This window comes from Astatotilapia calliptera, chromosome 17 (assembly GCF_900246225.1).
Source record: "Astatotilapia calliptera chromosome 17, fAstCal1.2, whole genome shotgun sequence".
NCBI classification, from domain to species: Eukaryota; Metazoa; Chordata; class Actinopteri; order Cichliformes; family Cichlidae; genus Astatotilapia; species Astatotilapia calliptera.
This window is the reverse complement of record NC_039318.1, coordinates 34,487,392-34,514,880: the sequence shown is the minus strand read 5'-3', so window position 1 is coordinate 34,514,880 and position 27,489 is coordinate 34,487,392. Positions and strand designations below refer to the sequence as shown.

The 27,489-nt window shown below is 41.5% G+C and overlaps 1 protein-coding gene across 3 annotated transcripts in view; it reads left to right on the top strand.

The window, feature by feature from the left end:
• tbc1d22a (TBC1 domain family, member 22a) overlaps positions 1-27,215 on the top strand; it is a 166,514-nt gene extending 139,299 nt beyond the window's left edge. For all 3 annotated transcript variants that reach the window (XM_026147265.1, XM_026147266.1, XM_026147264.1), the window contains one exon: positions 23,233-27,215. In XM_026147265.1, coding sequence (XP_026003050.1) covers positions 23,233-23,361 — 129 coding nt within the window. In that variant the 3' untranslated portion in view covers positions 23,362-27,215. The remainder of the gene's footprint in view (positions 1-23,232) is intronic.
• Positions 27,216-27,489: the final 274 nt, after the last annotated feature.

Sequence of the window (27,489 nt, the reverse complement as noted above, 5' to 3'; positions counted from 1 at the left end):
GATTTTGTATTGTACACATGAATGCATGCACAGACACATATTTACACTTCCAACTTTAAAGTGTGACTTTCTGACTGGTTTTGCATGCGGCCGATGCAGTGGCAAACAAGGGCAAACAGTCTGTTCTCATGAAAAAGACAAAGAAATGTGAGGTTTTGAGGAACGAGAGAATCTTAATGGGAGAGTAAGAACAGATGCAATTTTAGAGCCACGGAGGAGAGAAGTTTTTGCACCGAGACCATAAATACGTTGTTGCACACTTTCCTCTTGTTGTTCCTGAGACAGTTTTATTTAGACCAGTCTTACGGATGATTAATTAAAGCCGAGCCTGCTTTGGTTTGCAGCTTGCAGGCACTTGAGGCTTGAGGCAATAACCACATTTCAGAATGAAGCCAATAAACAAAAGGACTGCAGTATCTGGTTTCCAAAAACACTGAAAGCACAGCTGCCTCTTGGTTGGAAAATATGTAAACTGTGTTATCTATGTTAAAGAGGTATATTTTTACTCGTATTTCTGAATTATGGCTAATCTCATTGGATGACTGATGTAGCACAGCTCAGTACTGAGTGGATATCAGCTGATCAGCTAATAACATAGTTTTTATTTGCTAAAAGAAGTGACTCGTAGTACTTCAGAGGTCCTACACAGGTCCGTTTGACTTCAGAGCCCCTCAGTTGGTTATATAGAATGAAAAGAGTGACAAAAGTACATCTGAAATGAATACAAGCAGCAATCAAATGGCTTTACTTGTGTTCTTGATATTTGACGGTCATGACCTCAAACCATCTTTTCTGTGCCTCCTGTTTCATCACGTAATAAATGTGAAGAAGTCTTCAAAAGTCGCACGAGTTGGTTACAGTTCTGAAAAATGTGTGCTTTAGGTGGAGGCCAGTTGATTAAAGATGGTTCATCCACTCAGTGAGACACTGGAGGCTATCAGAGTCTGAAGATGAGACACTGACTGACTCGTCTGTCCTTTAGTATTCTTCATATCGAGCTTAAATAAACTGGTACTTCTTGTTGGAGTCCAATTCAGATAGAACTTAAGGTGGTTCTAGTTTTTTTTTTTTTTAATGGGTTTCTGCAGTTTGAGACTATGCACACACAAAGTCCTTGCTAACCTTTTGTGTCATTAGGGGATTGTTGGGATTGTTGGCATGTTAGCATGACATCCTGTAAGTTATTTAATGGGGGGATCTCCACAGATCTGGCTTGTTTGTCCAGCACATCCCACATTGATTGAACTATATTTTAGATTATATTTTCCTCCTTTTCCTTGATATATTTTGATTTTATAGCTACAGTAGGTACTCAGTCACCCACAGATACACACGAGAAACAACACACATACTCATAAATAGCTACAGCCAAATGTCATCCTGACATTTTCCCCCACCCAGTGCACAACAAATGAGCTCTCATCATCTATTTGTTTATGTCTTCACGGGAAGTTGTTGTCGGTACGTAATGGAACACAGATGTCCTCTGTGTGTTTGTCTGTGTGTATCAGTTTGTTTATGTTACGGACTGGATGCATGTTTATTTATATATATATATTTATATATCACGAATATATTGAAATTGTGGATTTGAGTTAAAATTACAGAAAGTTTTACATGAAAATATACAAACCTTTACTTTTGTTTACGGCCTTTGACAGGCATATTGCCTTAAGGGGGGGGGGGATGGTTTGTTTTCTCTCATTTGCTAATTCAATTTACCAAGTTTTTTGATACAGATTAGTGTCTGTGTGGAAAGATAAGTAAAGATTTCTTCTTCTCTCAGCTTTAGTGGTTTAATTCCAAGAGATTTCTGCCTCTGATCCGCTGAGCCTTAGAGTTTAAACGTGGACCTGCCAGGTTCTTAAGGGCCTGTTGAACAGACCTTATCTCCACATGCTTTATCCAGCAACCCTCACATCCCTCTCCTCTCAAGCCTGCTTGTCCTTCTCTTCCAATCTTTCTCACAATCTCGGTTAGTCTTTTCTTTCTCTTACTAATTCCTAACTTCTCTGTTTTTTTTTTTTTGCTACTTTTTATTTCTTTGAGTCTCAGCTTCGTATTTCTCTTTTTCCTGGTCTCTTTATTTCATTCTGGCTTTCGTTCTTTCGCCATTTATCTCTCTGGCATTTATTCTTTTTCTCGCTATCGTCTTTTTCTCTCGCTTCATTGAACTTTATCTTTTACAACATAAATAGTAGAAGGATTCTAGTAGGGCTGCGCGATTAATCAAATTTTGTTTTCAGTTTCATTTTTGTCTTCCAGCAATTATGAAAACCAGATATTGGAGACAAAATTGTTCTGTATTCATTTTCACAAAGACGTTTTCCTTTTTATCTTGTGATTCAAATGTGGCGCAGCCCCTTTTGCAGTGTTACACTTTTGCTGCTGCCTAAAAGCCCAAATTATTGTTCAGCTTGAGCAAAAATGGGGCAAAGAGGTTTTCATTTGTAAAATTTGTAAAATGTATCTCAAGGAATTAAATTCTTAAAAAGTTTTTTAAATAAAGCCTGTCGTCTTCAGAGTTTCTTTCCATGTCTGCGAGGAGTCAGTCGGTGCTGGCTTAATACCCTTCTTCCAATTGACACCTCTGGCTCATGGCACCACAGCAATTCCAGTTAGAGATTCATTAAACCAATGAAAACAATAAGTCCACATCTTTACATATCTCTGTCACCACACTGTTCAAACTTTTGAGAACTTGTAATAAGCCCATCTCAGTGCAACAACATGTTTATTTCATGCTTGTCCCAGTGGGGATGTTGTTTGCCTCAGATCAGCATCTCTGGCATTACTCAACTCTCTTTTCCATTCCTATTTAACATTCTTTAAGGGAGACGTCTCCTCCTTATATTGTCTGCTACAACATGCATGCAAACACGTAACACACGCTTGCAGCGGTATAATAAAGGTTTCCAACCAGTTTCAATCAATCTGCTCATTATTACACTGAATTGCTTCTCCAATTTCCCCAGGCCTGGAGGGAAAGTTCACTTGTAGCAGCTAGTTAGAACAGTACAACATTAACAGCTTGTTCAGCTCACAGTTCTAAATTGTTTTGATTGATTTGAGCTTTGTTCAGGTGGAAAACGATATGCTCTTGAAAATCTATGGATAACGTTTTTGTCCTAGATCGAATACTCGAAAAGCCTCAACTTTGTTCTTCTGTTTATTCTGGTGATATACTGAGTTCTCTAATTCTGCCCAGTCACTGCAGTGTAGTCACTAGCTGTGGAAAAAAAACGTGAGCTAATTGACTTTAATGTTAAATGTAGAATGTGAGGAGCAGCGGCGTATGACAAACTGCTGGCGAGTTACATTCTCAGGGTCCTCAGAGGGACCGCGAATGACTGATTCACTTTAATAGTTTTAATTAAAAAACGCATGCAGAAAGTAATTTAAAAGGATAATTCATGCATTGTTATCAAACATAGTAGGGAGAGTAGCTGTGAATCTCCTCTCTTGGTTGTGGGATTGGATTGGTTAAGCTGCAAAATGAAAAGCAGGAGTATGGCACTCCCTAAGCAATCTGCCTTTCACCGTTCCACCTCAGCTAGCACACTACCGCAAACTGCCGGCCTGGGCTGCATGGATAAGTTGGTGCACGCACATTTCCACGGATTCTTTTTCCCTCTGTCACTCAGAGTCACACGCCCATAGACATGACAACATAAACAAGCACAAAAGCTGTTCTCTCTCACACAATACTATTTCATTCACACATTTGTGAGTCTACTAGCATGCGACCACTTTGAAGCACACACCCACATACTGTACGCACAGTAATGGGCAAGCAGGGGGATATAATGCAGGTATGTGTTTGCACTGCTGTTTATAGGAAAGGCCAGCACAGTCAGCACATTCCCATTAGTCTGTAATGCCTGCAGACGCTAACATTGCCACTGCAGAACTCCTAAGTGACAATAAAAAGCCTCTCCTCTTTTGTTTCTAAGACTTGACTGTGGCCTGCAAGTTTGACTAGTATTCACAAGTCCCTTAAGATTCACATGTAAGAACCATGTAACCGTGCTTTGTTTGTGATATTTTGAAAATGAGCAATGACCACTAGCCATAAATTCAGTTTGATGCTGCTTCTTGTTTGGACTTTAATACCAACTCATATTCACTAATGATGTACTCCTGTTTTTTGTTTCTACTGCATAATGTACACTTGCAGTCAAATGTTTACATGTTCTGGTGATGAACATGAATCTTATGGTCTCGCCTCCAATTAGTTTTTCAGTTAAAATGGTTGCTTTCTGGGGCAAAACTGACTTTTAACTGTTAAATATATTTTTGATGGATTTGAGGTCGAAACTTTGTTAACCTTCCTTGTGTCCAGGTTTACACTGATGATTGGAGATTATGCTAAAGGATTTTGAGATTGTCTGCCAACTTTATTGTTACAAACAATGTTACGCCTTCTCTGGTAGAAAACAAGTACTAGAGAAAGATGACATGCTTAAAAGTTTAATACAGCGTTCTTGGACTTGATTTGCCACATACCTCTGGAAATTGTGTTTAAACATCTGAAGCTTTACCTTTTATTTTTCCAGTCCACCCCCCCCCCCCACCTTTTTTCACGTGGTCAGGATTAACCAAGCTTTATCTCCTCTGTAAAATTAAGCCAACACTTGATCACCACAATATAACACAAAGTATGTTCAACTTTAGGGATATCTGTCTCTCCAGTTACGAACCTTAAACCACTGTGAATCCAGTTCACCTGCTTTGATGCAAATAAAAGTGACAGCAGGTACACTGGAAAGGCAACCCCCAAAAAAGGAATGGGTTTGTGGATAACGGCCACACACTATCACTCGCTCCCTTCTACTTCCTCGCTCCTGCCTGATTTTCCTCTAGTTTGGTCTTTAGTTTGTGTCCTTTTCACTACTGGTAGGATGAGACAGTCCCTGCAGCCCATTCAGGTAGCACAGGTAATCCAGCTACTACAGAATGGCACATCCATATATGGCATTACAAAAAAGGTTTGCAGTGGCACGCAGAGAAGCTACAGGCTATACTCAGTCATGATTACCAACAGAAAGTTTACTGCCCTTGGCCTTGACAAGTTAAAGACATTTTGTAACTTTCAGCTCTGCAGAATTAATCATCTCACAGGGTGTATGTACATTTCTCACCTTGTGCATATAGTATTGACCCCGAGTTGATTTCAGAACAGCCCAAATAAATTAAAACTAAACTCTTGAGTTTCTTTTTTCTTAAAGCTGTATGTTGTGCAATGCTTTCACCTAAAATAACAGTTCAAAGACTTTATTGTAAGCTCAATATGGGAGTGACATTCATATTTATGATCAGTGCATGCAAAGTGTCAATCTCCAGCTCTATGTGTTTTCAACAACTTCTGCTAATCATGCATCAGGGCATCATTATATACAGTGTATGCAACTAAACTGACCATGGCCATCTAAAATTGTTACCTTGAGATTTATATTAGTAAGGACTGCTGAATAGTCTCTATCCTGAGGATGCTCGATCCTTGTGATTGTTAACGTGAGGCCAAGCGTTTGTGTGAGTACAAAGCTTTTAGTTCTGTGTAAACGATTACAGTTTTTTCAACAAGGCACCGAGGAGATCGGTCGTGACGGAAGTGAGAGGTGGAAGAGCCAAAGAGGGAGAAAAAGATTTGTTCTCACTTTAATTAATGGTGTGTGAAAAAACTGTGGACCTTTGTAAATGTCAGCTGCTGTCCTCAGATCAGTTACGTGTGGAGAACGCCTTGGGTTAGCCAGCCTTGACAATCACGGAAAGAAGGGGTACTCCAAAGGAACCAGAGTGTTCTGGAAATGTCAGCGCTATTTCAATCACTGTCACAGGGCGCAAGGAGCAAAACCTTGTATAAGATCCTTTTTGTTTTTTTCCTGGACTATGAGCAGAAAACAAAAATCCCAATATAACATAAATACATTGCAAAAACGGGCAAGTGCACCACTCTTGTGTTGTAATATAGAATATATGTAAATAGACTGTTGTCAGGACAAAAAGCTTACCCTGCCGCTGGTCTTTATAAAAGAGAAGAGAAACAAGCCTTTTCCCTATTTAGAGTGCTTATCTGCACCACCCATTTCTAAATAATAATGCAATTATTTTACTCTGTGACACAATTCACAGAGGTCTCCTTTGCAAGAAGAAAACTCCAAAAATCCATTCAGTCTAATTATCAGAACAAAGTGTGTCCCTGTCGAGACGCCAGGACAAATTGGAACTCTGATGATTTAATCAGGACATCTGGTCACTCTAGATGTTTTATTCTGTCAACACAAACGCTGCAGTATGTTGTGAACAGTGTGATCCAACGAGTCCTCTACTAGAAAGAAAAGAATAGTTTTATGGATGTTATTTTAAGGTGCCATGTGGTAAAAAGTTCTTTTTCTTGCCCATTTCTCAAGCTTAAAGTTTGTTGTCCTGATTAACTTTTCTTTTTTTTTGTCTTTGCTTGCATATGTGTACATGAGTTGCTGTCAAGATCAACACCTTGCAATTTCGCGTACAGAAGCCGGTCCCACCTCTGATCATTAATTCCATACTTTTCACCCATTTATCACAACAAAGACCTTCTCATTTTCTCTTCCTGAACTTTCTTCCCAAACTTGGTTTGCGTCAGCAAACACTCACAGGGGTTTGTAGCTGCTCTGATTGATGACACTGTAGTCAATAGTGTCGAAAGTGAGACAAGGCCACCTCCGGTAAACAGCTTTTAATAATCACCTTGCTGATTGAGTGCTGCGTCCAATTTGGCATATGAATCTATTCGTGCCAAAACAAGAGGAGAGGAATAAAGGACCGGAAAACTCAGAGCTTATATGGTGGAAGTAATTGTGTAACCCTCCACCCCATCCTCCCGTTTACTCCGTGACATCCTTTTCTTATGGCTTTTCTTACGCCTACACGCTTTCCATCATTGACAGCCAAAGTTTGCTTTCAGGCTAACTCGTGCCGGCTTGTACTGTGAATTAATTTGCTGTACGATTTTGATGACCAAAGCTGCTTGGAAAGTCAGTCATCAATCACGGCATGGTATTGAGTAGACTTGAAGTAAGGAAGTGTATATTTGCGCGAAAAACGTGTTCACAAATGCATTTGTGTATTAGCTTTCTAATTTAGGTGTGGTGTTGTTCTGTTGATTGGTCCAAGTTAGCCTTTGCCAGGAAATCATTTATCAAGTGAAAATAGTCATGAATTGGGTGATTAGTTTGCTCTTTGAGTACCATTACCAAAATTATCATCTGATGAGGTTTATTCCCAAATAAGCACAATAGTAATGGGAAGTTTACAGCTTTTTCCCTTTTTTGCCCTGAGATAATAAAAAACAGGAGTTGCTCTGTCAGCCTGTAAGCTAACTGCATGTCCCCTTCTCAACTCAGTTAAGACACAAAAATGCCAAATAAACAGCTATATCGACCTGCTCGTGAGGAATAAACAGAGTGCAACAGCAGCAGGAGAGGGAGAAATAGATTTTTAAGACTAAGAGAAGAAAAGAGTTTTTGAGGAACGCTGTGGGTCATGAACTGAGACATAAATATTGAATTTTAAATTCAAATACCCTTCTATGCAGTCAAAGCGATCACCAACGCACTTCTGCTCCGGGGTTTTTCTCATGGATCTCGAACTCGTGATTAGGAGGGCATTAACCTTTCTGAACTTGCTGATGGTTTGAGATAAACTGTTTAGTCTCCAGTTTTGCTTTTGTTTGATTTATTGTAGTAGAGTTCACGGGGCATCCACGTGTTACATATTGGGCTCATATATGCGATAGAAATGTATTTCAGTTGTTGGTTTCATGCATTTCTTGTTTGAAAGTGTGACAGCGAAACAGTTTTGCTAGGATTTAGTTGATAATTGTTGATATGGAGCAGGGCCAAATGGTTAAATATTGAGTGCTTATGTACTTTGATATTGCACTCGCTGAAAATCGAGGGGAAATATCACTGTAAATGCTTCAATGCACAAAAGGAGAGACAACTGTTTCACCGCTTAAATTGCTTCTGGCGGGATTGTTCCAAAGGTTATGAACTTGTCATTGGGTTGGCATTGACTGATACCAAATGGATGCAAAGCTAGCTCCCTATAACTTAACTGTGGAAAGCAAAGGCATTTTTGTCCTAACAGAGTGTCCATACACGCTTTTTTATTGTACTTATCAAAGCCATTAAAACAGGTCTTTACTGTGAGGTTGGAGTATCCAAATGATAAATGAGAACACCCACACTTGTAGTTCCATGTGTACTGAAAGCTCTCAAGCAGTCTGCCATTTTCTCATTCTTTAATCCCATTCACTCCCCCGCAGTATTTAAATCACCAAAGGTGCTGGCCAGATCCACTGTCTCCTCGAGATATAAATGTATGTATTTTATTTATAATGCATTAAAAAGCACCTTTTATGAGCTTGTTTATTTTGTTTTCGGTTCTGTAGTCTAGTCTTGATCTACTGCTCAGCAGATATATTGGTAATTGTTGAATTATCTTGGCATATTTAACCTCTTCAAAATATTTTTTTGGGCTTTTGTGACTCCAGAAGCGCATAAATGAGCAAAGCAGATTTCTTACGTTTGTTAACCATTTAAGACCTACCATAGAACCAAGTCCGCCAGAGCTTTTTACATTCTGTAGTGCCATTTTTGGGAGCATTTCAAGTTGATATACATCAATACAACCATTATAGCCCAAATTTTAATAATATGTATGCATTAAGTGCATAGTAATTACATAAATTGCAGAAAAGTGCAATAAACTACAAAAAAATTTAAAATCGTTTTTATTTTTTTAACATATATTTTACAGTTTTGAGGTTTATCCCTCAAAACTGTAAATACAAAAAAGTTGCACAAAATAGTTTCCCACCACAGGAAATTTATTTTAAGTGTCTTCATAGTTTTATTTTTGAAATACACCAATTTTCATATACTGCAGGAAAAACGAAAATAAATATTATAATGCAAATTTGCAAAAAAAACCCAGCATATGCATCAAAATAAACTATTTCTAGCAGTGCAATATGAGTCCTAAGCATTCCAGAAACGATACAGAAAGTCATAAAGTCAAACATAACTTTTAAAAACACAAGTATGGGCTCATGAGGCCCTTATGTTAAAAAAAAAAACAACTACATTTCTGCAAAATGACGTCACTTCCGGTTTCAGGCAGGACATGGCAGACATGCAATAGTTCGTGCTGATGGAAGTAGGAAGTGTTACAAACAGCTGATAGGATCGGCAAAGCATGTTTCTGGAATATTGTGTTTTGTTGCTGCAAGTGCTTTTTATGCGGTTTTTGCAAAGCTATATGTGGAAGGAAACTGTAACCGAGGACAAGCTGATGGCATAAGATGTAAGTACAACTCCTCCAGTTTCATATGCAAAAAAAATTATTGCGCTAACTATTTTTAAATCCCGGTAGAACTGCAACCTACGTAGGTTGCAGTTCTACCGGGATTTAAAAATAGTTACGTCACCGGCTTTAAAGGGTTAAGATAGACCAGGGGTAGGCAATCTTTCTGATGATGAGTGCCATCTAAAATTTCCTCAGAAGTCAATGTGCTATATGATTGCGTTAGCAATAAATTTAGTAACGCTCTATATGAACAGTTACACACTATATAGAACCACTTTATAGAATTATATTTGTTCCCAGATGTCGGCAGCTATCAGCAAATAGTTATCAGCTATTTTGAAACAAAAAACAGACACTTGTTATCCATAACAAGAACTCCATAACAGCAAATGAACTGTACAACAGAAAATACAAATGCTATTTATGGTCTCCTCACAACAGTGATAAGAAAAGTAAACTGAGCCAATATGGCATGTTTGTTAATACACATGTTAATGTGATCTTTGGTCTCCCACTCAGAGACACAGGTCTCCGAGTGTCCAGCATTCAGACGGCTACCTGAGGACACTCATGTGAAAGAAAATCTGCTCACACAGATATGTAGAGCCAAATACTGTCAACAAGGCCTCTGCAATGTGACAGTGATGTACACTGTCTTATTGGTATATGTATGATTGCTATACATTTTACATCAGATAAAAACTTTGGTTGTAAGCTTCAGATAATTATTTAATAACAGCCAGACAATTTTAATGAGAATAAGAAAGCATTTCTTTGTGCCCCCCTTTCCCTGTTAATGCCCTACCTGCCCCCCTGTCAAAACTTAGCAAGACCCCCCATGCACAGTTACCAGCTGTCAGCTGCATAAAAAAGGATCCTGGCGTTATTTGTCTCTCAGAAACAGTTCATAACTTCCCTTCAACTCATTCATGTCACCTAAAAGGTAAACCTGTTTCTTCTTCACCTGTTCAGCTCTGATGATTCAGTAAGGACATCTCCTGGTTTCATCTTCATGTTTCCCTCTCACCACATATCCAAACTGATATCATGACCAGCAGCTTTACAGCTGTGGCTCCAGCAAACATCAGCTGATAGTAGAAAGTAATATTAAATAAATTCTAACAACAGCTGATCAAGCTTAAACGTGCTGCTGTTGTTTAGCGCAACATCAGCTGGTTTCCTCTTTCTGGTGCAAAGTGGGAGATAAATAAACAAGTGAGACGATCAGCTGATCATTGATCAGTTTCATGATTGAAGTAGCAACAGGAGAGAGAGGGGAGAGAATGAGAGAAGAAGAGGCAGCTGCAGTGTAACGACAAATTAACTCCGGCTTTGTGTCTTTTTCATTCTAGCTGAAGTTCGGGACAAACTGTGTTCCTTTTCAGCTCAATACGAAACGCGTGATATTTTCTCTGAATACGAGACCATTCCGTTTTTTACAGGACGGTTGGCAGCTCTACTAACGAACTTTATGAATAAAATAAAGTTCACTCTCAGTAACATCATAGCACCACACAGCTGTATATAAACTCCGTCATGCTAGCTAGTACGCAGTACGAGTTATTGTAACGGACTGTAAAAAGTCAGCGCAACGAAAATAAACTCCACCTAAACTTGGTTTATATCTGACCCAGATAGACTGCAGGTCATAGCTTCTTACCTGAAGTTAAGTTCACCTGACACCGGCGGCCGCCTCGGGTCTCTCCTCTTGCCTCCCCTTTCCCTCATCCACCTGCTGGGCTCCACCACTTGCTAATGTTACTGAATCTGTGGAAGCTCCGCCATAGCCACCACCAAACAACTGACTTATTTTTACACACCGGCCAGCATTCTGCTTAATGAAAAAGAAGACTGATGTGATTAACAGGTCAAAATTAAAATCCCACCACCACCCCTCCTTTAAGCCAGCTTTCTTCTGATTGGCTGCACCTTGCAAACAGTAGGTTTGAACAATAGGTAGGTGGGGCTTCCGTCATAATCAGAGCTGTTTGTGTTAAGGAGCTCTGCTGCACTGAAATAGAACCTGAGAATGTTATGAAGGATCAAGCTTTCAGGTTTTTGTCTTTTTTGCGAATTGATTTTGGTGCATGTTAACAGTTAGCCTAGCCATTCTTGCTCAGGAACCAGTCTTAGCAGATCACCAGTCTATAAATAGTAAATACACCTGTTTGATAATTATGGCATTGTGCTGATCAGTGGTGACAGTGCATCAATAAAAAAAACTCCCATCAACATTTACTTTGGCCGTTTTGTTGCCATAATAAATGAACAAATTACCCATAGAGACAACATCACATCCTGCTACGTGCAGCTTGGCTGTGCCATCCTGTGTCGGCTCTTACCTGTGCATGCTACGGTGCCCCACTCCTACATTAGTACCCACTGTTTGCCAGAGTGCCCATTTTGTGTAATTATATGAACTACAGCAAGCTAATGGCCCCGACAGAGCACTGCCTAGGCCTATTACACCTCAGGGTGCTGCAAAACACCATTACCACCAACAGCAACCTGGAGTGTTTGTGCATGTAGGTGACAGGATGTGTGTGCAACTGCACTTTCTGCGTAACGTTCATGTAGATGTGTTGGTTGGAGGTGGATTGATACATGTCACAGAAACACAGCAGTTACAGCCAAAAATTGGTGCTTTTAGCCTCAAATGCGCGTCTATTGATATGTGTATGTGCGTACCACACCTGTCATCTCTCCTCCATTAATTTCTCCACGGCTTTAGCCGCTTGCTGCTGGCAGCTGTAGTTGACACAGCAGAAAGGATTGCAAGTTTTGGAAGCCATTGCATCCACTTCATTTACCACCATCTCATCTTCTGCCTGTAAATTGACTATTTGGTTCACAGGAAGTGATTTAATTGCATGTTTGTCAGTATGTATGTATGTATGTATGTGTGTGTGACTACCACTGATAAATAGTATCTAGTGTAATATTTCTCTCTGTTTGAGGCCTCAGCTCTTTTAACTAATAATCATCTGTGACTCACATGTATACATAATTTAGGTGCTCGTGTTCACGATTGTCTGCCCAGCTTTGCAGGTTATTGAAGACTGGCTGAGTCAGCAGCTCGTGCCTTTCAAGGTCTTAAAATCAAACACGTGCAGCTCTTTAGATGAGAATAAGGATTGTGATGGACTCAATTAGATGGATGGATGGACTCATCTCCCCACACAGTCAGATCCAGGTCAAAACATTGACTATACACATAGCTAGTACAATTTACTTGACAGTGGCCTTGGCTGTCTGTTCAACCATTATGTTATCTCATTCTCTTTTTAAAGAAAGAGCCTTAGCACGGCTCTATTGACAAGCTGCTTTCCCCTCAGTATCAATAGCCATTAACCACTTTAAGCCTTGCCAAGCGTAGGAGATGGAGAGCTAATTGCCTTTTTTGTAGCATACAGTATACTGTAATGGTGAATCAATGTCTTTGTTAGTATTGTGGGATAAATGGATATTCATGCCTGAACAACCACATGCACCCACACATAGCGCTAGCGACATTAACAGCATATCTACCTACACATACACACAAATGTTTGTTTGGCTACATTTGTGAGGACATCCTATAATCAAATGGTTTCTAAACCATTTTACTCTACCCAAAAACTGAGGGCTTAAACTGTCATTACTGCCCTCTGTTAAGAGGTTAAACAGTGTTGAGAAAATTAGCTTTGCCAAAGTAAATGAACTAAAATGTAAAATTTTATATATTTAGTTTATCATTTGCTGATTCCTTTTTTACACGGACTGTAACAAATACACATTCATCGATATGCATTTTTCTTTTATATACTTAAAGCATGAATGCTGCATTTCATGGATTCCAGCAAAGACTCACTCCTTCACACTAACACTGGTGGCCTCTCAGTGTGGAGTGTTACCACCTGTGTAGAGTGGAGTGAGTGCAGTATTCCCCCCTGACAGCGAGATGTATGCAATTAAACAGTATTAGAGTCATTAGCTCAACACAAGTGATAGCCAGCAGATGGTTACCATGCAGAAATATGCTCTTAATGAAGCTCCTCAGTCACTATGGGTGTATGCTTGTGTGGCCGAGCACGCATGAGCGCGCTTATGTGTATGTAGCGTGTATGGTCTATTGGCTATAACGCTCAAAGCAGCACTTGATTAGACGGCAGTTGGTCCTCCTCTAGCATAACCATTAGTGCCTGTGGTTGTTTATAAAAATGCTGTAGCACATGGTTAATTTCATTCATGCTACTTCTTTATCTCTGTGGAGGTCAAAATGTGTGACGAAGATGTTTTCTAAGAGTCTCTAGCCATTGTAGGGATTTTGAAGTGTTTTAGAGCTTTAAAAACAAGCTTTATATCATGAACATCACTGAAAACTGACAAACCTTTTTTGTTAACATCAGTAGGTCCTTGATAAGAATTTGCATTTATTACACATTTTCTTAGCTGGATCTTGCTAGTACCAGGCTGGACAACCTTTCGCCTGCAGAACTACTTTCTTCATTGGACAGATTAAACAAGGTGCGGGAAACATTCCTTGGTCCATATTAACATGTGTCCATGTGCCAATAAAATATCCCCCCATTATTGAACCCCCACCAGCATGAACCGATTACAAACAGCTGGATGGATCCGTGCTTTTAGTTGTTTTTACACTAAATTCTGAGCCTACCCTCCAAATGTCACAGCAGAAGTCAAGAATTGGTTGATCAGGTAACATTTTTCCAATCTTCTGTTGAGCCTGTGCAAATTGTAGCCTTAGTTTGATGTTCTTAACCAATAGGAGTGGAGTCCAGTGTAGTCTTTTGATACACGTTGTGTTTGTAGATGCTCTTCTTCATTATTTTGTATGCAACAAGTGATTATTTTGACTTTTGATTTTGCCTTTGGCATCAATAAGGCAGACCTTCTCACTGGATATGTTCTCTTTTGTCAGCTCATTCTCTGTAGACTATAGAGGTGGTAGTGTGGGGAAATCCCAGTATATCCACAGCTTTTGAAACACTCAGACCAGCCTGTCTGGTATCAACAACCATTCCACATTCAGAATCACTTAAATCGCATTTCTTCTCCACTCTGAAGTTCAACAGGTTGCTTGATCAATGTCTATTTGCCTAAATGCATGCATGAGTTGCTGATTGGTGTCAACCAGCAGTTAAACCTGCTGAATATTACCCAATAATGTGACTGGTACACGTATATGAGTATCAAACAACCACATGACTTCATGTTTATGTACAATGGACGTTTCAAGTTTCCACAACTGGTCCTTACTACTTACTTTGGAGCATGGATCCCTTTAGACACGGAATCATTCCACACCTACACACTTTGAAACCAACGCAGCCCAGTGAACTTTTCCTCTTTATTGTTTAAGCAGACTCCTGGTGTCCGAGTCTGCATATACAGTATATCACTCGACGTAGTGAAGGTCCAACGTCCAAGTGAAGTGAAAATAATCAAAACATATTTTTGAGTAATGGAGGACTTTAAAATAAAGTTGGCCATTTACAAACCTGTCATTATCAATAATAGCATATTGGCCCAGATTTGGAAAGACTCATGCTTATCATGAATTTTCTCTCTCATAACTGAAGCATGAAATACGATAATATGTAAAGCCCACGCTTGTTTAGCTTGTCTGTCAGTTACATCCTCACTCTCCTGTCAGGCTCTTGGAAGTGGTTAATATATATATATATTTTTTTTTTTTACTGACAGCATCTTCAAGACATTTTTTTTAAAGCTCTTCATCCTTGACAGATTTTCTCCCTGCTTCATTTCTGCTGTAAAGATGTTGAGTCCTTTTCAGCCGTCATGAATTTACTTCCTCTGTGACAATAAACCTTGTTGCTTCAGCCTTTGGGAATTTCTCCAGGTTAAACTGGGGTAATAACAATAGGTAGCCTCGCGACACCGAGGCCACCAGTAAGTCATAACTGATTGCAGATTGTGCTTTTGCTGAATAATATCCAGGAAAAATCTTGGCTACAACATCAAGAGTGTTGCAAGTCCCCAGGGAGTTTTTCTTTTTGTAAAAGAGCCTGAGGCTTTGAGGTGCAGTAGGGGAGGTGCGTGGTGTCTCACCCCCAAAACTACTGTGCTTATAGGTACGTTTGCAGTCCAGCTACAGTGAATTGGCTGTGGTATAAAATAAAATAAATTCAAATTCAAATTCAAATTTTTATTTGTCACGTACACAGTCATACACAGTACGATATGTAGTGAAATGCTTGGACAACTGCTCGTGACCTAAAGAAAACAAAAAAGGAAAAGGCTATGAATAAGATAGGAAATAAATATGAAAAATTAAAAAGGGTAAATTTAACTAGGAAGGAATAAAATATAAATTAAGGTTAAAAATGAAATAACTGTACAACACAAATTAGAATGAAGGGTAAATTTAACTGGGAAGAATAAGATAAAATATATAAATTAAAGTTGAAAATAAAATAACTGTACAACAAAATACACAATATAGAACTATATAAGAATGTATGAAGAAATCTAAATATAAATAAATATATACACAATAACAGCAGCTGTACAAGTATTAACCGGAAATGAAGAATATAGTGACCAGTGTTGTGCAAAACCAAAGTCCAGAAAGTCCAGTGTGTGTGTAAGAACCATATGTGTGGGTCAGTACTGTGTGGTGGTGTGATTGAGAGACCGTATCGCCTGCGGGAAGAAGCTCCTCCTCAGTCTCTCTGTGTTGGTCTTCAGGGAGCGGAATCGCTTTCCTGACCTCAGCAGAGAGAACAGTCTGTTGTTGGGATGGCTGAGGTCCTTCACGATCTTCCTGGTCTTGGTCCAGCACCGCCTGCTGTAGATTGAGTGCAGGTCAGGGAGCTCGGAGCGGATGGTGCGCTCAGCTGACCGCACAACCCTCTCTAGAGCTCGTCTGTCCTGCATGGTGCTGTTCCCGAACCAGGTTAAGATGTTTCCCGCCAGGATGCTCTCTATGGTGCACGAGTAAAAGTTCCTGAGCACCTTGGAGGGCAGTTGGAAGTCTCTCAAGCGTCTGAGGTGGTAGAGACGCTGTCGGGCCTTTTTCACCACGGTGTTGATGTGACAGGACCATGACAGGTCCTGCGTGATGTGAACTCCGAGGTATTTGAAGCTGTCCACTCTCTCCACTGGGCACTCGTTGATGACGGGGGTCTGGTAGTTCCTCTCCTGCTTAGTGCTGAAGTCCACTATCAGCTCCTTTGTCTTACTGACGTTTAGAAGGAGGTTGTTCCTCTGGCACCAGTTCTCCAGATTCCTAATCTCCTTCAGGTAGGCCGTCTCGTTGTTATCAGAGATCAGGCCCACCACGACGGTGTCGTCAGCAAACTTGATGATGGTGGTGGAGCTGGTAGTGGCCACACAGTCATATGTGTACAAAGAGTACAGCAGGGGGCTCAGAACACACCCCTGGGGGGCTCCAGTGCTGAGAGTGGTGGAGGCTGAGACATGTCCGCCCATCCTTACTGCCTGTGGTCTGCCAGTTAGGAAGTTGGAGATCCACTGACACATAGATGAGTTGAGTCCCAGATGCTCCAGCTTGGTGGTGAGTGTGGAGGGAATTATGGTGTTAAATGCAGAGCTGTAGTCTATGAAGAGCATTTTAACATAATTCCCCCTTCTAGTGTCCAAGTGAGTGAGTGATGTGTGGAGGAGATGAGAGATGGCATCGTCTGTGGAACGATTTGGACGGTAAGCGAACTGTAGTGGGTCCAGTGTGTCTGGTAGTGAAGAAATGATGAAGTCTCTGACCAGGCGTTCAAAGCACTTCATCACTACTGAGGTGAGGGCTACAGGGCGATAGTCATTGAGAGAAGCAGGGTGGGGTTTCTTCGGGACAGGAACAATGATGGACTCTTTGAAGCATGTGGGGATCACCGACTGAGATAAAGAGATGTTGAATATCTCAGTGAACACAGGAGCTAGCTGGTATGCGCAGTCTCTGAGGATACGACCTGGGATGCCGTCTGGTCCTGCTGCTTTCCTGGTGTTCACTCTCTTGAAGGCTCTCCTTACTTCATGCTCGGAGATGACGAGCACGTTTCCGGTGCTGGCAGTATCTTCCTGTCTGCAGCCGTTAGCGCCGCTAACACTAGCATTGTTGGAGACCTTAGCTGCAGCCTCGAAGCGAGCATAGAAGTGTTCAGCTCGTCTGCCAGAGTCACGGCCGCGTTCGTCATACCGGTTGTTGGTGCTTTATAGTCCGTTATTGTCCTTAGTCCCCGCCACAGGCTCCTAGAGTCACTCTGTTGGAGTTGTGACTCTAGTTTCCTCCCGTAGCGCTGCTTCGCCTCTTTCACCGCCCTCCGCACGTTATATGACGCGGCTTTGTACGGGTCCATGTCCCCCGTCATGAGTCCCGTGTTGTAGGCAGCGGTGCGGGATCTCAGAGCGTCGCGGATGGTTTTATCCACCCACGGCTTCTGGTTGGGAAACGTTGTGATAGTCATTGTCTCCACGGTATCATCCGCTAGTTTCCCGATGAATCCCACAACCGCTTCCGTAAACACGTTGACGTCATCGTCGGAGCTGTTTCTGAACATGCCCCAGTCTGCGTCATCGAGTGCGTCCTGTAACGCGGCCACCGATTGATCCGTCCAGCGCGCGACCTTCCTCTGAACCGGAACTTCCTGTTTCAGCCTTTGTTTGTATTTTGGCATGAGGAAGATGGCGGCGTGATCAGATTTGCCAAACGGGGGGCGGGATTGTGCCTTGTAGCCGTCCTTGACCGTAGTGTAGCAGTGGTCCAGTGTCCTTTCACCCCTGGTGGGGCAGGTGATGTGTTGATAAAAGTTCGGCGCTGCGCGTTTGAGGTTGGCGCTATTAAAGTCCCCCGTCACAATAAGCGCAGCGTCCCGGTGTTGTGTCTGGTGCTGTGTGAGTGCCTCATGCAGCTCGCATAAGGCGGTGACCGTGTCCGCTTGTGGTGGAATATAAACGGCACTTACAATGACCGATGTAAATTCCCGAGGTAGATAAAAAGGACGACACATGATGGACAGTAGTTCCAGATTTGGTGTGCAGGAGCGTGTGAGAGGAACAACGTTCGCACTGTTGCACCAGTTGTTGTTCACCATTAAACACACGCCGCCTCCCCTTGACTTCCCCGAGTCCCGTGTCCTGTCCATGCGGTGAACCGAGAAGAACTCGGCCGGCTGGATGGCGTGGTCCGGCACCGCTGGGTTCAGCCATGTCTCGGTGAAGCAGAGGAGATTGCAGTCCCGAATGTCTCTCTGGAACTTTATCCTGGCCCTGAGGTCGTCAAGCTTGTTCTCCAGTGACTGGACGTTGGCGAGCAGGATGCTAGGCAGAGGTGTGTGGTGTGCACGAGCTCTCAGCCTGTTCCTGACGCCGGCTCGCTTCCCTCTAAAATAAAATAAATGTTTAGTTATTTGCTCTTCTTTTTTGTTCTGTTTATATTAAAAAAACAACAACTTGTTATTGGCTTAACTTATTAGACAGATATTGAGCAGGACATCTCCAGGTCAAAACAATTCATTTAATTTTTCTTTTATTTTATATGATTTGTCCTAAGAAGGAATAACACTCTGCTGGCTGTGAGCAAATTTTGCGGATTTCCAACTTGTGTGTGTGAACGTGAACTCGAGAGAGAGCATGAGCGATGAAAGGAGAGAGCTGATAGTGATGCTCTATTGAATACAGATGAGAGAGAGGCAAGCTGAATTCTGATCAGGCTTTCTTCCACTCTTACTCTTCCTTCCGCTCGCTCTCTCTTTTTTCTGTCTCCCGCTCCATCCCTCTGAGTGAAAATACTTCAGAGGACTGTGTCTTTCTGAACCAAGGGGGAAGTCAGTAGGTCAACCTTTCAAAGTCAACGTCCAGGCCCTCCTCTCAAAGGTGCAGCTATTACAGTGAGGGCCACCCCCTCCCCGTCCCTGTAGAATTAACAAGCGTGTGGATTTTGATGTTAGAGATATGGAGCAGTACTTTAGAGGAAATCTGATCCTGAACTGAAAATCCTGTTTCATGTTTAACAACACTAGAGGCCGAATTTGTTAACATTTTTTATCAGCGCTCGCTCGGTACCTGTGAAAATTTGTATTATTATTTTTTTTCCCTTTTGAGAAACTCCGGCAAGGTTTTAACGCATTCCAAGGGCCTCAGGTTCATCAAAGTCAGTCAATAAAGTAATCTGCAGCTAGTCTCCTGGAAAAACATATTTCTACATCAGCTGAATGTCAAAACTGGTATTCAGCTGACTTCACCTATAACTTATTCAGAAGACCGGGGTGAAGCGAAAGCCTGATCTCAGAAAATATCTAGCCAGGATGGCAGCTTGGAGCTTAATTAGTTGAAGAAAGCATGTGCTCCCCCCCCCCCCCCCCTCCCTCGCTCAGAATACAAATGATTTTTGGTGAAAAGTCACCGGGGTCGTCTCACCGCCTCATTAAAACCGAGCGAGGATGGGAAAAAAATTAATGGAGCCAAACACCTTCAATTTAATACGTAGGAGGGTAAACTAATACAAAGTGCCTTGCTGTAGTAAATATCCCCACTTAAAGTTTTGTATAGTTTGACTTTCTCAGTAGTCGTAGAAAGATCAGCGTGAAGATGCAGGAGCACATCGACGCGTCCGCAGCGTAATGGTTAAAACCACGATTGCGACGCGATTAGGTTTCGGTATTTGAAAGCGTCTTCGAATCCTTTTTGTAACAGGGTCACATCCTCTCGGATAGCAGCGAACTGCTTAGGACTCAGATGAGTGTAGACACCACAGTCCCAACGTGATTTGTCCTTCGATGTGATTATCAGCAGCGTGATTGGTTGTAAACCCTGTTGTCACGGCAATGATTTCAGCCTTGATGATGAAAGCTCATGGGACACTGATCCGTAGCATGCAGACACACACACACACACACAATCGCTCTGTCTCACTGCTAACCAGTCTCATTCCCCTTTGAGAGAGAGGCATTAGTCGGTGAGATTGAACTCTTGCATGTGTGTGTGCGAGTGTGTGTCGCTGTTGTCTGTCTCCTTACTTACCCAGTAATGTACAAAACAGGAATCTGGGGAAAGGCTCAAGCTCCACTGAATTGTACTTGACATTTTATTCTTTCTTTCCTGATTTTTTTTTTTCTCTCTTTCCCTCTCACACCATACCCTGGACCCCTTTTTTCTGTTTCTGTCTCACAGCTGTTATTAAACCACTTTGACTGAGTTAATAACATCTGTGTCACACGCACACACACAAAAGCAAGTGTAACTGTGCCTGTCTGCTACAGTACCTTGTGCAAACCAGAACCGCAAGTGTGCATCTTGGTGTTATCTGTCTAAATACACTAATTATTATACTGGGTTTGGTGTACCTGTACACTTTTTTTAAAGATGGTAAAATGAAAATGAAAAGCAGAACAGAAAGACTTAATATAAAGATTTGAGTGAAAGATGATCATGGAAACATTGTGTTATTTAAAAGCTAAACAAAGAAACAATCAATAATTGAACTGAGCAGACCTCTCATTTTGAAATTTATGTAAGTAAATAAGTTTTATGTTTGAAACCAAAGTCGTTTCCAATAAAAATAAATGGGTTCTTAGAATTTTCTCTACCCACATTTACAGTCTTTACATAAAATAACACAGCAGCCTGCCCTCCAACAGCAGTTCAGATTAGCACATTTCTAAAACGTCTTAAAGACAGTCGTAGCTGACGCTTTCCTGAGGTCATTTGGAGGTTATTCCAGAGTCGTAGCGCGATGACAGCATAGGTGTGACCCGCCCTCCCCATTTTGATATCAGGATTACGAAAGGATCTTGGGGGAATGTATGTATTCAGCACATTGACCACATATGCAGATGTAAGACTGTTTAAGGCTCTAAATGCGAACACTTTCACATTTAGTGTATTCTGTAATGCATGGGGAGCCAGTGCAGGACTGCTTTGTCAGTAACCTGCAGCAGCATTCTGGACAGAAATGTTCATGATGCACACGCAGGGCAATTCTCTTTAGCAATGCTGCTGGAATATGTGGTGTATGGTTTGGCTTTCTCTCACTAAGATGAGCTTCCCTGTCTATGTTGCACCAGAGGATGTTTTTATCATCAAGCATTAATGATGCCTTCATAGATGTGCAAGTCACATCCATGTGCAGAGATCCATACTTCCACAGATGCTGGATTTTGAGCGTTTTTGATGGTTTCTCTCCTTTTTAGCCAGTCCCTGATTCCTGAGTCCATGCACCCCAAAGATTTGTACTTCCCAGCTTTTCTGTGCATTCTTTATGTGGTTATGTTTATCACATCTGATCAGTGGCCTTTGCACATCATTGTGTTTCCTATGTCCTTTGGATCCGATTAAGGGGAACAAACTGAGCGGACACCATACACGAGGCATCTATGTATAAGTTACCTGGTGGAGAGGGAATCTTATATGCTTAAGGCCACTACAGGACCCCGGACTCAAGTCCACATCAGGTCATTTTGTGTATCATTCCTCTCCCTTCCTGCTTTCCTGTCTGCGCTGTATTCGACTTTCAAGAAAAGGCTGAAAATGCCAAAAAAATATATGAATATATATAAAAGGCAGACAACAAGCCAAGGCATTTAATTAAAACATTGCACCCAGCTTCTGACATTAGCCAGATCTACACAAATTAAAAGCTCGTAATCCTGGCAGACCTTTTATCAAACGCAGTGCGTACCAGGTCGAGGGAAGTGGTGCAGCTGTATTGGCTCTACTTGTTTTTCCTTTGCCAAAGGAAGAGCTCGTCTAGAGTTCTTTGCTGGGTCTTGCTTGAGTTCCAGAGAAGAAGTACAACTAGGTCACCTTTTCACCTGCTAGATGAAAAGGTGACCCAGAGAGCAGCTAAACTGGAGCAAGCACATTTACAACTGACTGAGAGTTGGCCGGAGAACAAAGCAGACCACGTTCACGTGTGAGCTGGCCAACGGGATGAATATTTGGCTATCGGCAGATGGCCAAATCCACTTCTGTTTGGTGAGGGCATTTGTGTATGTGCGTGAGAGAGAGTGTGATTTTTGACTTTTTTGGTAAAGTGCAATTGCCGCTTTGCCCTGGTGGTTAAGCTGGCTACATGTTCACATTATGCCACCTTACAAGGTCATTTATTAGCATTTCTTGTTCGTCTCCCTGCCTGTTTGTTGTTTAAAAGCCAGGAGAGCCACCTTTTTGATTTATTTCAGTGTTTTGACTGATGGATATTGTTCAACTTTTAAAAGAATTTTATTATTATTATTATTATTATTTAGGTCCTATAAGATGACGGTGAGGTCCTACCATCTCTGGAAAAGGCATAAATCCAAATTGGGATACAGAAAGTTTTATTTTCTGAATATAATTACAAGATGATGGTTTCTAAAGTTCTGTCCTTAAGTGAAGCAAAGAGCCCAGACTCTTTTTCTCTCTTATTCTCTCTCATTGATTGCCTAACCATGTACCAGCTTTGTCTTACATTACTGTGAGACAGAAGTAGTGCTTCCACTCTCATTTATAATAAGTACAGCACCTCGACCCCCCAAATTGGTTCCTTGTCAGGTACAGAGGAATCAATGTACGAGCGTGATTCTGACCTGAAACCACGCTGCTGAGCTTGAAAAATCCCTAGTTTTGTGTGGATATAATAGCCGACAGTATAAAAATTCATCAGCTGCTGCCCACAGATTGTGATTTCCCTTTTTTCTTTCCTCATGTCCTCCTCTAGCCTCTTTTAATATTGATCAGATACACATTTATCTTTGCCTTTCCTCTTGCATCAATATTTTCCTTTGGCCCCTACACACACTCTCCAGTGTTTGAGTTTTACTTTTTAAATCTTTTTTCTCTCTGAAGCTGATTAGATTGATTAGATCTTGTCGTCATGCATCTTGCGGTTTTGCGTCTAAATAATGTCTTTGTTTCTTTCATCAGGGCCTGATGATCCTCTTACAGAACCTTCCCACGATGCACTGGGGCAACGAGGAAGTGAGCGTACTGCTGGCTGAAGCCTACAGGTTGAAGTTTGCCTTCGCTGATGCGCCCAACCACTACAAGAGATGATAAGCAAGGGGCGGGGGAGGGGGCTCCCTGTGTTCCTCCTTTACTCCCCCCAAAGTGGTCTACTGAACTCAAAGGCCTCTATTCCCACACAGGAAGGAGCTCCCTTTTCTTAACCTCCTTTTCCCTTATTGGCCGGTGGGCCTTTCAGCTACTAAGAGATTTTTGAATCAACCAATGACTGCGAGGATGTGCGGTGTAGCATTCTAACATGTTGATGTGGAGCCTTTTTTTTTTTTTTTAATGATTATTGTGTTCTCTGATTAGCTCTGAGCAGTGCAGAGTCCTGTTCTTTATCACTGCAAGCTGACAGCTGGGAGATCAACCTAAGGCCCGATGCAAAACCAGGAGCTGTTGCTCAGCACCGCCTGCGGTCTGGCTCCGAAAAATGCCTCTTTCTGCTAATTATTTCCATAACCATGGTAATACATAGTTGATTTTTTTTGTTCCCTGAGGCAAAATGTGATCTTTTTCCTTTTCAGTTTGCAAAGACAAAGAAAGATGTCAAAGGGCATTGCACTAGATACTTTACTTGCCCCTCCCCCCCACAGATTGTTTTTCTTCGTGACCCTTCCAAGACTTTTGAAGCAAGACACTTTGTCAGTCAGTGAGAGGAGGCATGTGTACTTCCTTCCATTAAGCCAATCACACACCAGCTTTAAACCCTCATTGTCCAGTCTCATCACTGCAGCGTCTCGTTGTTTGAATGTAACGCAAACAGTGGCAGGAGGCTGCAGAACAGGAGTCACATACACAGATCAACATCAAAGAACATAAGAAGCCATTAGGAGGGAGAACGCTACCTAGTCCCACTTGTTAGGGTTCTTTTTTTCTTTTTTTGCTCCTCAGACCTGCCGCATGTGAAGGGCCACGTCTTATTATCAACTTCTCCTTCTTTGTGAATGTAAGACTACCTCAGAACACGCATTGTTATTACACGGTTATACACATAATGAGGCGTTAGCAGACATAAAGAAAGAATAACTCAGATTCACATTGGTCTGGGTGGGTGACAGGCCAGATCTGAAGTTGAAGCTAAATTCCGAAAGAGCACAATTGACACGGTTTGGGGACCTTTTGTTTTTAAGTTTTCCGCCCAGAATATATAAAATATGGATTGGACTGTTTAGAGATCACCAGCAAGGCGGGGCCTGAGCTTAAAAGATGTATTTCCATATAAACACGTGAAACTAGAAGGGTTTATTTGGAGGCTCCAACTTAATGGAAGTCTTGCAATTTTAAAATGCAATTACACACGCTTGATCTATTTCGGCTCTCGTAATTTATTTATGTAGAAGCTCTGCACGCAGATCATCGGGATTATCCTAAAAACGTACCAATACATAAATAAGTAAATAAATAATTACAAAGCTGTTTCTTTGCTTATGACCATCCATCCCATTGCCTCTATAATGCTGTTTGTAAGTACCCTGTAATCAGGCGTCAGCACGGTGCTTACTGAACTCTGTGAATATAATAGGAAGTTGACAAGCTTAGCAGGTGACAACGATTCATCACGCCCTTTAATTAAAAAGCGTTTGCATAAATAAGTTATACAACCTGCTTCTTGTTTTTGCACACACAACTCTCCGCCTTACATTAGTCGTTCACACGTTGCTCTGTTCTTATAGGGCACATGGGATGTCTTACGCAAAGTCAGTAGCACCATATTGGTGTGATGTTAGGTGGTGGTGGTGGGGGGGTAATCAGACATTCATGACATAACACAAAGCTGTTAACGTTTGGATCCTCCTGTCGCAACTCCGCCAGGATCCATTATTGTCACCCGAGCCGAAAAAGGCGGCAGGCGTAGGTGTGTGAAGGGAAGATGGAAGGAGAGAGGGGAAGGGAGGGTGTTGTGTTTCTTTGGAAGTTCAGTCCCTTTTTTCAGTGAGAGCTGTCAGTCTTTGATCACATGTTGAGGGTTTGGGCTTTTTTTTTTTTTTTACCCAATCTGCACCAGTTTCACAAGCCCCTCATCTCCCATGCTCTCTGACAAGGAAAAACTGCACTTAATTTAAAAGTCTAAAAAGTCCCCTCCCTTTTTTTGTATGAGATATATTCTTTCAGTCAGCATTTTAAATTTGTCTTTTTCATTTAGGTTTTATTTTTTTAAATGCCTACATATGTTTACGTTTACATGCCTGTAAAGTTGTGCCTGACTCTGGAGACACGAGACAAACACCCTGATTGTGTTTTTTGACCACAGATGATTTTTTTTTTTTTGTTTCGTTTGGTTTTTTTTAGGTTTTAAATTTGTGCAAGCAATATGAAGTCATTTTTAATTAGTAATAAAATCAAAGGAAATATTATTTTGACTACAGAAACCACCAGCACGAGCTGTTGAATTACACTCTGGGCATTTATGCCATAATAAAATAACCAATAACCCATCCCTAAACCCTCCCCATCCCTTAAGAGGCTTGTCAAGCTTTGCATTCCTGCACATGCTGAAAGAACATGCAGTGAATGGGCTGTGGCTGTAGTGCTACTCAGCATTTAAACAGTTTGGCGTCCGCAGTTAGCAGCTTTATGAAATTTGGGTGAATTGCCACTCCAGAATCGCCAGTCAGTCAAACAGACCAAAATCATCCCAACCATGTGTTATGAACCTGCAGTCTCGTGGCTTTTGAAATGGTTGCTTCAAAGACAGGGGCCAAGTCTGCATCCACATGCAGTTAGTTGCCATGTTCAAAGCAACTTTGTCTGTCAAAAACATGATAAAAAAATAAGAATCAGTCTGCTACCACTTTACAACCAGAATGCAACCAGTTGCCAACCAACTGAGACAAGTCCCCTATTGCAAAGATGCACATTGCAGACGAGTTGCACTCATCAGAGCAGACCAACTCTTAATTGAGTCGGTCTGCTCACTACCAAATGTTTTAAAGTGTGTTTTTTTTTTTTTTTTTTTTTAGCATAGTTACTGGAGATGATATTTGCTTATGTGATCTGTACGTTGTTATTTAAGTTAGAAAACTGACGCCACTGAAGCCACTTCTGAGTTTGAGTGTTACATTTTTTAATCACGAATGCAAAGCTTGACAGGCACAGCAGCAGTCAATAAGGTTGGGCAGGGGTGAGCGAGCAGTCAATATTTGTCCCATTTATTACCCATAACCTGACTTCTCACAACATTAAACTGCCTTATTGCACACATTCATATGGATATGAACACTGTAAGGGGTAAAAGCAATGTAGGTGGTGAACACCGATGCTCCAAGATAACAACAAATGTGGGGGTCGAAAGCCGCTGCAGTGTGTGTGTGTGTGTGTGTGTGTGTGTGTGTCAAAGGCAGAGAGTAGGTAGGTTTGAGCCCCCCTCCGTTTCTGCTGTTATGCTATATGCAGTGTTTTCCCTTTAATAAGAGTCAGCTGCCTACACACACTTCTGCGAAGAGAGGTGAAATTAACAAACAAACACAGGAGCAAATTCAGTTGCAATCTGAAGTTTGACTCTCAACACACACACAAACATATCTCCATGGAGATGAATGTCTCAGCGGCATCAGGTTGAAACCCCTTTTTTCTATTAGCCCACACACACACACACACACACACACGGCAAACTTCAAACACTCTTTGGAGCATCTTCAGGAGTGCGTCCTTAAGTAACATTTCCAGCTGCTTTCATTTCTCTTAGAGTAAAATCTGTCTATGAAAACCAAACTGAAGGAAAAAAGAAAAATCCTCCCTCATGTGTTTTGTCTCCAGAAAAAAAGAATCAAATAATACTAGAGCATGTGGGTGACAGGAGTAGCAGGTGTTGAATTTAAAAAATAAATGTGTACAGAGAAGATTTTGAAACAAAAATCTGTAAATAGAAAGTGTAAATAAATCCTATATATATGACATCACGCTGTACGTATGTGCCTGTTTTTTCCTCAAGCGTGCGCACGTGAGCAGAGAAATCGACTTGCTTTTTCTGCATATCGCACGTCCGACCGCGGTCAATTAAACTCGACGGGTTTTCCGTATTCCAGAGCGCCGTGCCTCCGCTGCCTCCTTGTAGCAGCACGTCTGCGATGTGTGTGTAATCTGTCTCCCGGCGAGTCCAGAATGAAGCTCTTTGCTGTGATGAAAACACAGAAATGATGCAGATGCTTTAAATCAAAGCCGCTGCTGCTGTTT